This window comes from Myodes glareolus, chromosome 23 (assembly GCF_982192425.1).
Source record: "Myodes glareolus chromosome 23, mMyoGla1.1, whole genome shotgun sequence".
NCBI lineage: Eukaryota > Metazoa > Chordata > Mammalia > Rodentia > Cricetidae > Myodes > Myodes glareolus.
The window spans coordinates 44,632,566-44,646,882 of record NC_142048.1 but is presented as its reverse complement, the minus strand read 5'-3'; the positions used below and the strand labels follow the sequence as shown (position 1 = coordinate 44,646,882).

General features: G+C 40.6%; 1 protein-coding gene across 10 annotated transcripts in view; it reads left to right on the top strand.

The window, feature by feature from the left end:
- Positions 1-14,317, top strand: part of LOC125414285 (uncharacterized) — a 155,921-nt gene that overhangs the window by 122,509 nt on the left and 19,095 nt on the right. For all 10 annotated transcript variants that reach the window (XM_085680768.2, XM_087900803.1, XM_085680766.2 and 7 more), the window contains exon 51: positions 11,994-12,165. In XM_085680768.2, coding sequence (XP_085536894.2) covers positions 11,994-12,165 — 172 coding nt within the window. The remainder of the gene's footprint in view (positions 1-11,993; positions 12,166-14,317) is intronic.

Sequence of the window (14,317 nt, the reverse complement as noted above, 5' to 3'; positions counted from 1 at the left end):
TCCTCTCCAGCATAGGCTATCATGGGTGTTTTTGAGTTTAGCTATTCTGACAGGTGTAAGATGGTATCTCAAAGTTGTTTTGATTTGCATTTCCCTGATCACTAAGGAGGTTGAGCATGACCTTAAGTGTCTTTTGGCCATTCAAACTTCTTCTGCTGAGAATTCTCTGTTCAGTTCAGTATCCCATTTTTTAATTGGGTTAATTAGAGTTTTAGTGTCTAGTTTCATGAGTTCTTTGTATATTTTGGAGATCAGACCTTTGTCTGATGAGGAGTTGGTGAAGATCTTCTCCCAATCAGTAGGTTGCCTTTTGGTCTTAATGACAGTGTCCTTTGCTTTACAGAAGCTTCTCAGTTTCAGGAGGTCTCACTTATTCATTGTTGCTCTTATTGTCTGTGCTGCTAGGGTTCTACCTAGGAAGTCCTCTCCTGTGCCCATGTCTTGTAGACTACTTCCCACTTTCTCTTCTATCAGGCTCAATGTGGTCAGATTACTGTTGAGGTCTTTAATCCATTTGGACTTGAGTTTTGTGCATGGTGATAGATATGAATCTATTTTCATTCTTATACAGGTTGACATTCAGTTATGCCAGCACCATTTGTTAAAGATGTTTTCTTTCTTCCATTGTATAGTTTTAGCTCCTTTGTCAAAAACCAGGTGTTCATAGGGTTGTGGATTAAGATCTGTGTCTTTGATTCGATTCCATCAGTCAACATCTCTGTTTTTGTGCCAGTACCAAGCTGTTTTCATTACTGTCGCTCTGTAATAGAGCTTGAAATCAGGGATGGTAATGCCTCCAGAAGTTCTTTTATTGTATAGGATTGTTTTGGCTATCCTGGGTTTTTTGTTTTGCCATATAAACTTGATTATTGTTCTCTCAAGGTCTGTGAAGAATTTCTCTGGGATTTTAATGGGGATTGCATTGAATCTATAGACTGCTTTTGGTAAAATTGCCATTTTTACTATGTTGATCCTCCCGATCCAAGAGCATGAGAGATTTTTCCATTTTCTGGTATCCTCTTCAATTTCTTTCTTCAAGACTTTAAAGTCCTTGTCAAATAGATCTTTCACTTCCTTGGTTAGAGTTACCCCAAGATATTTTATGCTATTTGTGGCTATCGTGAAAGGTGAAGTTTCTCTGATTTCCGTCTCTGTATCTTTGTTCTTTGTGTATAGGAGGGCAACTGATTTTTTGGAGTTGATCTTGTATCCTGCCACATTACTAAAGGTGTTGATCAGCTGTAGGAGTTCTTTGGTAGAGTTTTTGGGGTCGCTTATGTACACTATCATATCATCTGCAAATAATGAAATTTTGACTTCTTCCTTTCCAATTCGAATCCCCTTGATCTCTTTATGCTGTCTTATTGCTAGAACTTCAAGCACTATATTGAAGAGGTATGGAGAGAGTGGACAGCCTTGTCTTGTTCCAGATTTTAATGGGATGGCTTTGAGTTTCTCTCCATTTAATTTAATGTTAGCTGTCGGCTTGCTGTATATTGCCTTTATTATATTTAGGAATGAACCTTGTATTCCTGATCTCTCCAAGACCTTTATCATAAAGGGGTGTTGAATTTTGTCAAATGCTTTTTCAGTTTCTAATGAAATGATCATATGGTTTTTTCTTTCAGTTTATTTATATGATGGATTACGTTGATAGATTTTCATATGTTGAACCAGCCCTGCCTCTCTGGGATAAAGCCTACTTGATCATAATGTATAATTTTTTGGATGTGTTCTTGGATTCTGCTTGAGAGTATTTTATTGAGAATTTTTGCATAAATGTTCATGAGTGAGAATGGTCTGTAATTCTCATTCTTGATTAAGTCTTTGTGTGGTTTGGGTATCAGGGTGACTGTAGCTTCATAAAAGGAGTTAGGCAATGACTCTTCTGTTTCTATTTTGTGAAACACATTAAGGAGTATAGGTATTAACTCCTCTTGGAAGATCTGATAGAATTCTGCATTGAAACCGTCTGGGCATACAAAATTCAAGATGTCATTGTTTTTTACCGCTGAGTAAAACTCTAATGTGTATATGTTCCACACCTTTTTTAACCATTCTTCTATTGAGGGGCACCTAGGCTGTTTCCAGGTTCTGGCTATTACAAATAGTGCTGCTATGAACATAGTAGAACAAATGCTTTTGTAGTATGTTTGGGAATCTTTAGGGTATATTCCCAAGAGTGGAATTGCTGGGTCCTGAGGGAGGTTGACTCCCAGTTTCCTGAGAAACCGCCACACTGATTTCCACAGTGGCTGCACAAGTTTGCATTCCCACCAACAATGGATGAGTGTTCCCCTCATTCCACATCCTCTCCAGCATAGGCTATCATTGGTGTTTTTGAGTTTGGCTATTCTGACAGGTGTAAGATGGTATCTCAAAGTGGTTTTGATTTGCATTTCCCTGATCGCTAAGGAGGTTGAGCATGACCTTACGTGCCTTTTGGCCATTCGAAGTTCATCTGTTGTGAATTCTCTGTTAAGTTCAGTACCCCATTTTTTAATTGGGTTAATTAGAGTTTTAGTGTCTAGTTTCTTGAGTTCTTTGTATATTTTGGAGATCAGACCTTTATCTGTTGAAGGGTTTGTGAAGATCTTTTCCCAGTCAGAAGGCAGCCTTTTTGTCTTACTGACAGTGTCCTTTGCTTTACAGAAGCTTCTCAGTTTCAGGAGGTCCCATTTATTTATTGTTTCTCTTATTGTCTGCGCTCCTGGGGTTCTGCTTAGGAAGTGGTCTCCTGTGCCTATATCTTGTAGACTACTTCCCACTTTCTCTTATATCAGGTTCAAAGTGGTCGGATTAATGTTGATGTCTTTTATCCATTTGGACCTGAGTTTTATGCATGGTGATAGATATGGATCTATTTTCATTCTTCTACAGGTTGACATCCAGTTATGCCAGCACCATTTGTTAAAGATGCTATCTTTCTTCCATTGTATAGCTTTAGCTCCCTTGTCAAAAATCAGGTGTTCATAAGTTTGTGGGTTAATACCCGGGTCTTCTATTCGATTCCATAGGTCGACTTCTCTGTTGTTATGCCAATACCAAGCTGTTTTCAATACTGTTGCTCTGTAATAGAGTTTGAAGTCAGGGATGGTAATGCCTCCAGAGGTTCCTTTATTGTATAAGATTGTTTTGGCTATCCTGGGTTTTTTGTTTTGCCATATAAACTTGATTATTGTTCTCTCAAGGTCTGTGAAGAAGTTTGATGGGATTTTGATGGGGATTGCATTGAATCTATAGACTGCTTTTGGTAGAATTGCCATTTTTACTATGTTGATTCTCCCAATCCAAGAGCAGGGGAGGTCTTTCCATTTTCTGGTATCCTCCTCAGTTTCTTTCTTCAAAGACTTAAAGTTCTTGTCAAATAGGTCTTTCACTTCCTTGGTTAGAGTTACCCCAAGATATTTTATGCTATTTGTGGCTATCATGAAAGGTGATGTTTCTCTGATTTCCCTCTCTGCTTCTTTATCCTTTGTGTATAGGAGGGCTACTGATTTTTTGGAGTTGATCTTGTATCCTGCCACATTACTAAAGGTGTTTATCAACTGTAGGAGATCTTTGGTAGAGTCTTTGGGGTCGCTGATGTACACTATCATATCGTCTGCAAATAACGAAAGTTTAACTTCATCTTTTCCAATTCAAATCCCCTTGATCCCCTTATGTTGTCTTATTGCTATTGCTAGAACTTCAAGCACTATATTGAAGAGGAATGGTGAGAGTGGACAGCCTTGTCGTGTTCCTGATTTTAGTGGAAAGGCTTTGAGTTTCTCTCCATTCAATTTGATGTTAGCTGACGGCTTGCTGTATATTGCTTTTATTATATTTTGGTATGATCCTTGTATCCCCAGTCTCTCCAACACCTTTATCATAAATGGGTGTTGAATTTTGTCAAATGCTTTTTCCGCATCCAATGCAATGATCATATGGTTTTTATCTTTCAGTTTTTTTTTTTAGTAAATTTTATTAAATTATAAAAGTTTACATTTCCGCCCACCCTCCCAACACCCTCCCACTCCCCCCACTCCCCCCCTCCTTCCCCTCCGTCCCCCAGGGCAGTCAGGGTTTCCTGCCCTGTGGGAAGCTGCAGCTCCCTCCCCCTCCCTCCAGGTCCAGGAAGGCGAGCGTCCAAACAGACTGGATCCCCAAAATCCAGCATATGCAGAGGAAACAGGTCCCAGTGTCATAGTCAATGGCTTTTCAGAAAGACCCCGGGCCAGCCACAGTCAGAGAATCCGGCCAAATTCCGAGAATCTGGCTAGATCACGTCCTCGTTCAGTCCCAGTCCGACTGGCCCTGGTAAATTCTCATCAGATCCGTTCCCTTGTATCAGTGGGTGATAGCATCCCTCGCAGTACTGATTTCATCTTTCATGTTCCTCCTCCTTCCGCTCCCCCTCCGGACCTCGGGGGGCTCAATCCGTTGCTCCAATGTGGGCCTCCGACTGCATAGCCGTCCTTAGCCAGAGGAAGGATCTATGGTGATAAGCAAAATATACATCAGTATGGTCATGGGCCACGGCCGATTCAGGCACCCTCTCCTCTGTCCAGAGAGCAATCTGGGGGATTTCTCCTTGGACCTGGGATCCCATATATAATCAAGTCTCCTATAAACCCTAAAATGGCTCCCTTAGTTGAAATATATTGTTCCCTGATCCCATATTCATCCTACCTCTCTCCCCCCGAATCCCCGGCCACCAAGCTTTCCCCGTTCCTCCCCTACTCCCTTCTCTCTAGCACTCTCCCCCTCCATCGACCCTCCCACCCCCCCATGCACCCGAGGTTACCTGGGACTCTTGTCTATTTCCTACCTCCTGGTGGATAGCTAAATAATCTTCATCAGGTTCATCTTCTTATTTAGCTTCTCTAGGATCACGAATAATAGGCTCAAAGACCTCCAATTATGGCTAGAATCCACTTATGAGTGAATACATACCGTGTTCCTCTTTTTGGGTCTGGCTTACCTCACTCAGTAAAGCGTTTTCTATTTCCATCCATTTGCATGCAAAATTCAAGATGTCATTGTTTTTAACTGCCGAGTAAAACTCTAATGTGTATATGTTCCACACCTTTTTTAACCATTCTTCTATTGAGGGGCACCTAGGCTGTTTCCATGTTCTGGCTATTACAAATAGTGCAGCTATGAACATAGTTGAACAAATGCTTTTGTAGTATGTTAGGGAATCTTTAGGGTATATTCCCAAGAGTGGAATTGCTGGGTCCTGAGGGAGGTTGACTCCCAGTTTCCTGAGAAACCGCCACACTGATTTCCAAAGTGGCTGCACGAGTTTGCATTCCCACCAACAATGGATGAGTGTTCCCCTCACCCCACATCCTCTCCAGCATAGGCTATCGTTGGTGTTTTTGACTTTAGCTATTCTGACAGGTGTAAGATGGTATCTCAAAGTGGTTTTAATTTGCATTTCCCTGATCGCTAAGGAGGTTGAGCATGACCTTAAGTGTCTTCTGGCCATTCTGTTAAGTTAATCTGTTGTGAATTCTCTGTTAAGTTCAGTACCCCATTTTTTAATTGGGTTAATTAGAGTTTTAGTGCCTAGTTTCTTGAGTTCTTTGTATATTTTGGAGATCAGACCTTTGTCTGATGAGGGGTCAGTTTTTTTATATGATGGATTACATTGATAGATTTGCGTATGTTGAACCAACCCTGCATCTCTGGGATGAAGCCCACTTGATCATAATGGATAATTTTTCTAATGTATTCTTGGATTCGGTTTGCCAGTATTTTATTGAGTATTTTTGCGTCAATGTTCATGAGTGATATTGGTCTGTAATTCTCTTTCCTGGTTGTGTCTTTGTGTGGTTTTGGTATCAGGGTAACTGTAGCTTCATAAAAAGAGTTTGGCAGTGATTCTTCTGTTTCTATATTGTGAAATACATTAAGGAGTATAGGTATTAGCTCTTCCTGGAAGTTCTGGTAGAATTCTGCATTGAAACCATCTGGTGCTGGGCTTTTTTTGGTCGGGAGATTTTTAATAACAGCTTCTAATTCCTCACGACTGACAGGTCTATTTAGATTGCTCACCTGTTCTTGGTTCAACTTTGGTATATGGTACTTATCTAAAAAAATGTCCATTTCTTTTACATTTTCCAACTTTGTGGCATATAAATTTTCGTAGTAAGATCTAATGATTCTCTGGATTTCCTCTGTGTCTGTGGTTATGTCCCCCTTTTCATTTCTGATCTTATTAATTTGCATGTTCTCTCTCTGCCGTTTGATTAATTTGGATAGGGGTTTGTCGATCTTGTTGATTTTCTCCAAGAACCAGCTTTTTGATTCATTGATTCTTTGGATTGTTTTCTGTGTTTCTATTTTGTTGATTTCAGCCCTCAGTTTGATTATTTCCAGTCTTCTACTCCTCCTGGGTGAATCAGCTTCTTTTTTTTCGAGAGCTTTCAAGTGTGCTGTTAAGTCTCCAATGTGTGCTTTCTCCGTTTTCTTTAATTGGGCACTTAGTGCTATGAACTTTCCTCTTAGCACTGCTTTCATAGTGTCCCATAGGTTTGAGTATGTTGTGTCTTTATTTTCATTAAATTCAAGAAAGACTTTAATTTCTTTCTTTATTTCTTCCTTGACCCAGGGGTGATTCAGTAGTTGACTGTTCAACTTCCATGAATTTGATGGCTTCCTGGGGGTAGCACTGTTCTTGAATTCTAACTTTAATCCATGGTGGTCTGACAAGACACAGGTGGTTACTAATATTTTTTTGTATCTGTGGAAGTTTGCTTTGTTACCCAGTATGTGGTCAATCTTCGAGAAGGTTCCATGAGCTGCAGAGAAGAAGGTATATTCTTTCCTATTTGGGTGGAATGTTCTATAGATGTCTGTTAAGTCAATTTGATTCAATACCTCCAATAATTCTCTTATTTCTCTGTTAGGTTTCTGTCTGATTTACCTGTCCATTGGTGAGAGAGGAGTGTTGAAGTCTCCTACTATTAGTGTGTGTGGTTTGATGACTGCCTTGAGTTCTAGAAGTGTTTCTTTTACATAAGTAGGAGGCTTTATATTAGGGGCATAGATATTCAGGATTGAGACTTCCTCCTGATGAATTGTTCCTGTTATGAGTATAAAATGTCCATCTCCATCTCTTCTGACTGATTTTAGTTTGAAGTCAATTTTGTTGGAGATTAGAATGGCCACCCCTGCTTGTTTCTTAGGTCCGTTTGCTTGAAAAACTTTTTCCCAACCCTTTACTCTGAGTAAATGTCTGTCTTTGTGGTTGAGGTGTGTTTCTTGTAAACAGCAGAATGTTGGATCCTGTTTTCGTATCCAGTCTCTTAGTCTGTGCCTTTTTATAGGTGAATTGAGTCCATTAATATTAAGTGATATTAATGACCAGTGGTTGTTGACTCCGGTTATTATTACTTTTTGTTTGTTTGATTAATAGAATTTGTATGTGTCCCTTCTTTGAGTTAAGCTCGTGAAGGGTCGCTAGATGTCTGAGTTATTGTAAGCAGTGCTGGCAATGTTGGACTCCTTGGGTTGTGATTTTCCTTCTATTACTTTCTGTAAGGCTGGGTTTGTGGCTGCGAATTGTTTAAATTTGTTCTTATCCTGGAATATTTTGTTTTCTCCATTGATCGTGAATGATAGCTTGGCTGGGTATATTAGTCTGGGCTTGCATCCATGGTCTCTTAGTTTCTGCAGTACCTCTATCCAGGACCTTCTGGCTTTCATGGTTTCCATAGAGAAGTCTGGTGTAAGTCTGATAGGTTTACCTTTATAAGTTACTTGCCCTTTTTCCTTTGCAGCTCTTAATATTCTTTCTTTAATCTGTATGTTTTGTGTTTTGATTATTATATGGCGAGGGGATGTTTTTTTTGATCAAGCCTATTCGGTGTTCTGTATGCTTCTTGAACCTTCATAGGGATATCATTTTTTAGATTGGGAAAGTTTTCTTCTATAATTTTGTTGAATATATTTTCTGGTCCTTTGATCTCCAGTTCTTCTCCTTCTTCAATCCCTATTATTCTTAGATTTGGTTTTTTTATTGTGTCCCAGATTTCTTGAATGTTTTGTTGAGAGAATTTGTTGGATTTGCTATTTTCTTTGATCAGAGCATTTATTTTCTCTATGGTATCTTCAGACTCTGAGATTCGTTCTTCCATCTCTTGTATCCTGTTGGTTATGCTTGATTCTGTAGTCTCTGTTCGTTTACCTAGATTTTCCATATCCAGCCGGCCCTCGTTTTGTGATTTCTTCATTGCCTCCATTTCAGTTTTCAATTCTTGAACTGTTTCCATTACCTGTTTGATTGTTTTTTCTTGGTTTCCCAGTATATCATTCATGGATTTACTCATTTCTTCGATGTTTTTTTTTATATTTTTCATCCATTTCTTTACTCATTTCTTCAATCTTATTGTTATACTTCTCATCCAGTTCTTTAAGGGATTTATTCATATCCTGTTTAAGGGACTCTATTGCTTTCATAAGGGCATTTTTTCCCGCTTCTTCGGAATTAAGAGGTTCAAGTCCTTCTATTGTAGGGTCATTGGGTTCTGGTGTTTTCATGTTGCTTTTTAGATTGTTGGAGGAGTTCTTGCCTTGGCGTCTGCCCATCTCTTCCTCCAAATGCTCTCTACTAGATCTTCTAGTACCAGGTCAGGTTCCCTTGTTGGGCAGGGAATTCACTGACAGAAGGCCTACCTTTCCTCAGGCAGTCTGGATAAAGGCTGGGACGGGATTCAGGAGAGCTCCGCAGGGAGGAGTCGCCTCTGCCTGGTGACCAGATTGTCGAGGGGGGCGGGGAAAGGCTGAATTCCTCCTAGCAGAAGCTCTCTGGCCAGGAGAAAACTCACCACTCCTCCAATGGGAGTCTGCTAGAAGTTCACTCTCTCTTGCTGGCCAGGAATGTGATTGAGCTGGATAAAGGCTGGGATGGGATTCAGGAGAGCTCAGCAGGGAGGAGTTGCCTCTGCCTGGTGACCAGATTGTCGAGGGGGGCGGGGAAAGGCTGAATTCCTCCTAGGGGAAGCCCTCTGGCCAGGAGAAAACTCACCCCTCCTCCAATGGGAGTCTGCTAGAAGTTCACTCTCTCCTGGATAAAGGCTGGGATGGGATTCAGGAGAGCTCCACAGGGAGGAGTTGCCTCTGCCTGGTGACCAGATTGTTGAGGAGGGCGGGGAAAGGCTGAATTCCTCCTAGAGGAAGCCCTCTAGCCAGGAGAAAACTCACCCCTCCTCCAATGGAAGTCTGCTAGAAGTTCACTCTCTCCTGGATAAAGGCTGGGACAGGATTCAGGAGAGCTCCGCAGGGAGGAGTCGCCTCTGCCTGGTGACCAGATTGTCGAGGGGGGCGGGGAAAGGCTGAATTCCTCCTAGCAGAAGCCCTCTGGCCAGGAGAAAACTCACCACTCCTCCAATGGAAGTGTGCTAGAAGTTCACTCTCTCTTGCTGGCCAGGAATGTGATTGAGCTGGATAAAGGCTGGGATGGGATTCAGGAGAGCTCCGCAGGGAGGTGTCGCCTCTGCCTGGTGACCAGATTGTCGAGGCTTCCCGGATGTTTTGTGTTAAGAATTTGTTGGATTTGTTTTGTTCTTTAATCAGTGAGTTTATTTCCTCTACAGTATCTTCAGTGTTTGAGATTCTTTCTTCTATCTCTTGTATTCTGTTGGTAATACTTGTCTCTGCAGTTCCTATTCATTTACCCAGATTTTCCATATCCAGCCTTCCCTTGGTTTGTGTTTTCTTCATTACCTCCATTTCATTTTTCAAGTCTTGAACTATTTCCCTTATCTGTTTGATTGCTTTTTCCTAGATTTCTTGTTTTTCTTGGGTATCTTTGAGAGATTTATTCATTTCATCTACTTTTTTGTTTGTTATCTCCATTTCTTTATGGCATATTTTCACCTCCTGTTTAAGTTCCTCTATTATTTTCATATAGTTGCACTTAGAGTCGATTTCTTCTATTTCTTCTGGAGTAGGGTGTTCAATTCTTCTAGTTTCGTGATCCTTGAATTCTGGTGATGTCATGTTGCCCTTCAGGTTGTTGGAGGAATTCTTGCCTTGGCGCCTGCCCATCTCTTCCTTCAAATGGAGCCAGGAGAGTCTTGGTGTCTTGGTTCAGCTTTTGCTGTGACTGACTCTCTGGGTGGATCTCTTCAGTACAGGAGCAGGAAATGTTCCTATCCCTCTAGATGGTACTTACTCCTCAGCACCCTCTGGATGGAACTCCTCAGCACAGACACAGGGATAGCTTGTATTCCAAGGACACCGCAGACAAAAGGGCAAACGTGGGGGCAGGGCAGGGTCGAGTGGAACACAGAAGATCCTGCAGCAGGAGCTGGGTGGGGGGACTGTGCTCTCTTCCAGGACAGTCTGCCTGGGATAGCACACACTCACCCCTCTGGATGGAACTCCTCAGCACTGAAATAGGGATAGTTGGTATTCCAAGGACACAGGAGACAAAAGGGCGACTGGTCAAGAGGAACACAGAAGACCCTGTAGCAGGAGCTCCACTATTTTTTTTTTTCAAAACAGGGTTTCTCTGTGTTACAGTCCTAGCTGTCCTGAAACTAGCTTGTGTAGACCAGTCTGGCCTCAAACTCACAGAGATCCGGCTGTCTCTGCCTCCTGAGTGCTGGGATTAAAGGTGTGAGCCACCACCACCTGGTAAAGATTGCACTTTTTAATTGGTGTGCTGAAGATGAAACTGGGGTCCTTGTGCATGCTAACCAGGACTGAAGGTCACACAAATATCGAGCTTATTCTCCATCACCACACATTGAATAAAGAGTAAAATGGGAAACAATTACTAATTCTTCAGCATCACTTTCATATATAGATAAGAAAAGAAATTTTTATTTTTCAAGACAGGCTTACAATGCATATTCCTTGTTGGCCCAGATCACAGAAATCCACCTGCCTCTGCCTTCAGAACACTGGGATTAAAAACACATGCTGTATAAGGTGGGGGCATGACCACTCCAAGGTATGGCTGAAGAGAAGGTTTTATTATCGAGAAGAGAGAGTATAGCCAGAGACATCTGGAAGAGGCCAGAACACAGAGAGAAAGTGGTACACTGTGTCTCAAGAGGAGGGACAGGACCAAGGGAGAAGGGGCCAAGAGGAAGGGGCAAAGAGAGAGAAGGAACCAAGAGAGAGGGGGAGAAGGTGGAAGAGGGGTCATTAGAGCTAGAGCACATGGTCAAGATGACAGGATTATATGGGAAGAAGAAGCTGGGGGAAGAGAAGCCCATGAGCTGAAGGAGTTTAAGGTAGCAGGCGGGATGAGAAGCGTTGAGAAGAGGAGCCACAGGTGGAATGAGCCTAGAGGTCATCACAGGCTTGGGTTTGCTCATAGACACCACAGTTAACCATTTGCCCCAGGTTTCTATTGGACCTGACACATGCCAACATGCCCGCGTGGCTGCTCTCTATCATGAAAGAACATGATGTTTAATAGTAGTTTAATTATTTGTTATTGTCTTGTTCCAAGTGGGACTCTGAAGTTTATCACAAAAGACATAGCGATCAGCAAAGTAAGGTGAAATCATTGCAAAAAACCCCAAGCAATCGTAAAAAGCATAAGTGAGGTTACATTCTTTATTCTAGTCTTTTCTTTTACCTTAAAATTGTTTGGCTTATAATTACATTTCTCCATTTCCTTTCCTTCCTCTAAGCCCTCCCATATACCATTGCTTGCTCTCTTTCAGCTTCATGGTCTCTTTTTATATTAACTGTTATTACATCTATATATACATAATTAATACATACATTTAACAAGACATCATAATTAATAATATACCTATATTATTAAATATTACCTGCTCAGTCTATATAATGTTTAACCTAGTCTTAAGTTATAAAATTTGAAATATAAGCCTAGAAAGTAAAAATATTTGACAGTGTAACTTTATTGTTTTTGTCTTACATTTTTCATACAATTTATTATAATAATAATTAACCTATAAAGATCAGCATGAACATGGCCTTTTCTGACAAATTTAATTTCACGGTAAGCACTTTAACCTCAGGTTTACTTTATGTGAAGAATTCAAGGAGACAAGAATTATTCATAAAAATATTAAGAAATATTTACATGAAAAACAAAAGCAGTTGAATGAAAGAGTCGCCATGACAGAGCTTGAAAGACACCTGGGAGAACAAGACATGGAACTGAGGAGAGCAAGAGCCATCCTGAAGGAGGTAAACCCGCCTCAAGTAAAGCCTTCACGTTTTCTCAGCTTTCCCCATGCTACTCAGGCTTCCCCTTTGGTGAATTACTGTGTTTGTTGTATTTAATGACGGGAATATGATCTATTAAACATCTTTTTCAGTTTATATTACCAGCCAACGTCTCACAGTTATTGGCTTACAGAAACTTAACACACCTCACATATCAGTAGGCAAGATAATATCATCACATATCTATCCTATTCATATGTTTTTAATTTATATCATTTTCGCTCTTATTTTAAAGAGTATTTCTTTTATTTTCAAGTTTATAATCTAATCAGATAACTACTCCCTTCCCTTTTCTTTCTCCAACCTCTCCCATATACCTTTCCCCACTGCCTTTCAAACTAATGGACTCAGTTTTCATTACTTGTTGTTACACACACACACACACACACACACACACACACACACACACAGAGTTGAAATTTTCTTTGGGCCATCAACAAGCTCCCAAATAAAGACACGGAAACTTACTAATTGTGAATGTTTGGCCTTTGCTTAAGCTTGTTCCACTAGCTCTTTTAACTTAGTTTAACTTGTTTCTAGTCATCTATGTTTTACCTTGGGGCTTTTTACTTTTTCTTTTTGTTCTGTATGTCCCACTTTCCTGCTTCCTATGTGTCTGTCTGCTGGTCCCTGGTGTCTCCCTGTCATCTCCTTTTCTCTTACTCTCTTGAACCTAAATTCCTCCTATTTACTCTCCCTGTCTGGAAGTTCCACCTATACCTCCTCCCTTGCTATTAGCTATTCAACTTTTTATCAGACCTATCAGGTGTCTTAGACAGGCAAGGTGCAACAGTCTCAAGTCTTTACATAATTAAATAAATGAAACATATCTTTATATAATTAAACAAATATTCCACAACATAAGCAAATCTAACACATCTCTACATAGCTAAAAATATTCCACAAATATTAAATATACGCACATATATTCATGTATATCCCTAAATAAGACTGCTTAGTCTGTATAATGCTACTTATGTATGTTTCTAGAGCTGACTATTGGGTGTTGGGTACCCAATTTGTGTGCTCTTCCCTGGGGAAGACTATTCCTGCAATGCTCAGCATTCCTTAGCTCCCTGCAGTTCTTTGTGTGGGGTTGAAGCCTCCCAGACTTTCCTCTGTCCATTGTTGTAGTCACTGTTCAGCTCACAGGCATTCATGTTGGTGAGACTTTCTGACATTATCAGGAGATACAAGCTAATAAACTCACCGATCCTCTGGCTCTGACAATCTTTCTGCTCACTTGTCTTCAGTGTTCTCCCGAGACTTAGGTGAGAGAGGCTCTTTGTAGATAGCTGTCTCTACTGGGACTGGCTCCACAACTCTGCATTCTTATTGGGCGTGCCTTCCTGTAAAGGGATATATGAAAACCACAGAGATACTCGCAAATTCATGTTTGTTATGACACTCATTCACAATAGCTCAGACATGGAACCAGCCTAGATGTCAGTAAACAGTTGAATGGGTAAAGAAAATGTGGTACATACAAACAATAGAGTTTTATTGGGCTGTGAAGACTAGAACTGATGAAGAGACAGCTCAGGGATTGAGAGCACTGAGTGCTCTTCCAGAGGACTCTGGTTCAAATCCCTGCACCCACACGGCACCTCACAACTGGAGTCTGTAACTCCAGCTCCACAGGATCTAACATCCTCACACAGATATGCATCCAGGCACAAAACACCAATGCACATTAAAAAAGAATAAAATTGTACCATTCCCAAGAAAATTAATAAAATTTGAGGTCATCATACTAAGTGTAAGCCCAGTTCAGCTATGCATATATGGGGTGAAATATACCTGAAAGGGTGGAGGTAGAACAGGAAAGGTTAGTGTGGTATCAAATGACAGCAAACATCACATATTTTTTCTTCTTTCAACATGTAGAGAATCTTTATGTTATAGTATAATCCAATAAATCAGATCAGATATGTCAGCTAGCCTTTTAGGGTAGTATTGCATATTGTTACTCAGTGACTTGACCAAAGCATGCTGCTTACATTGTGCTATATTATTCTTGCTTCATGAACAATCTTGACAGCTTTTTAAGCCATAAATTATTAGAAATGAATAATGTTATTGTCAGTGAAATGAGTGAAAGCTTTACAAAATC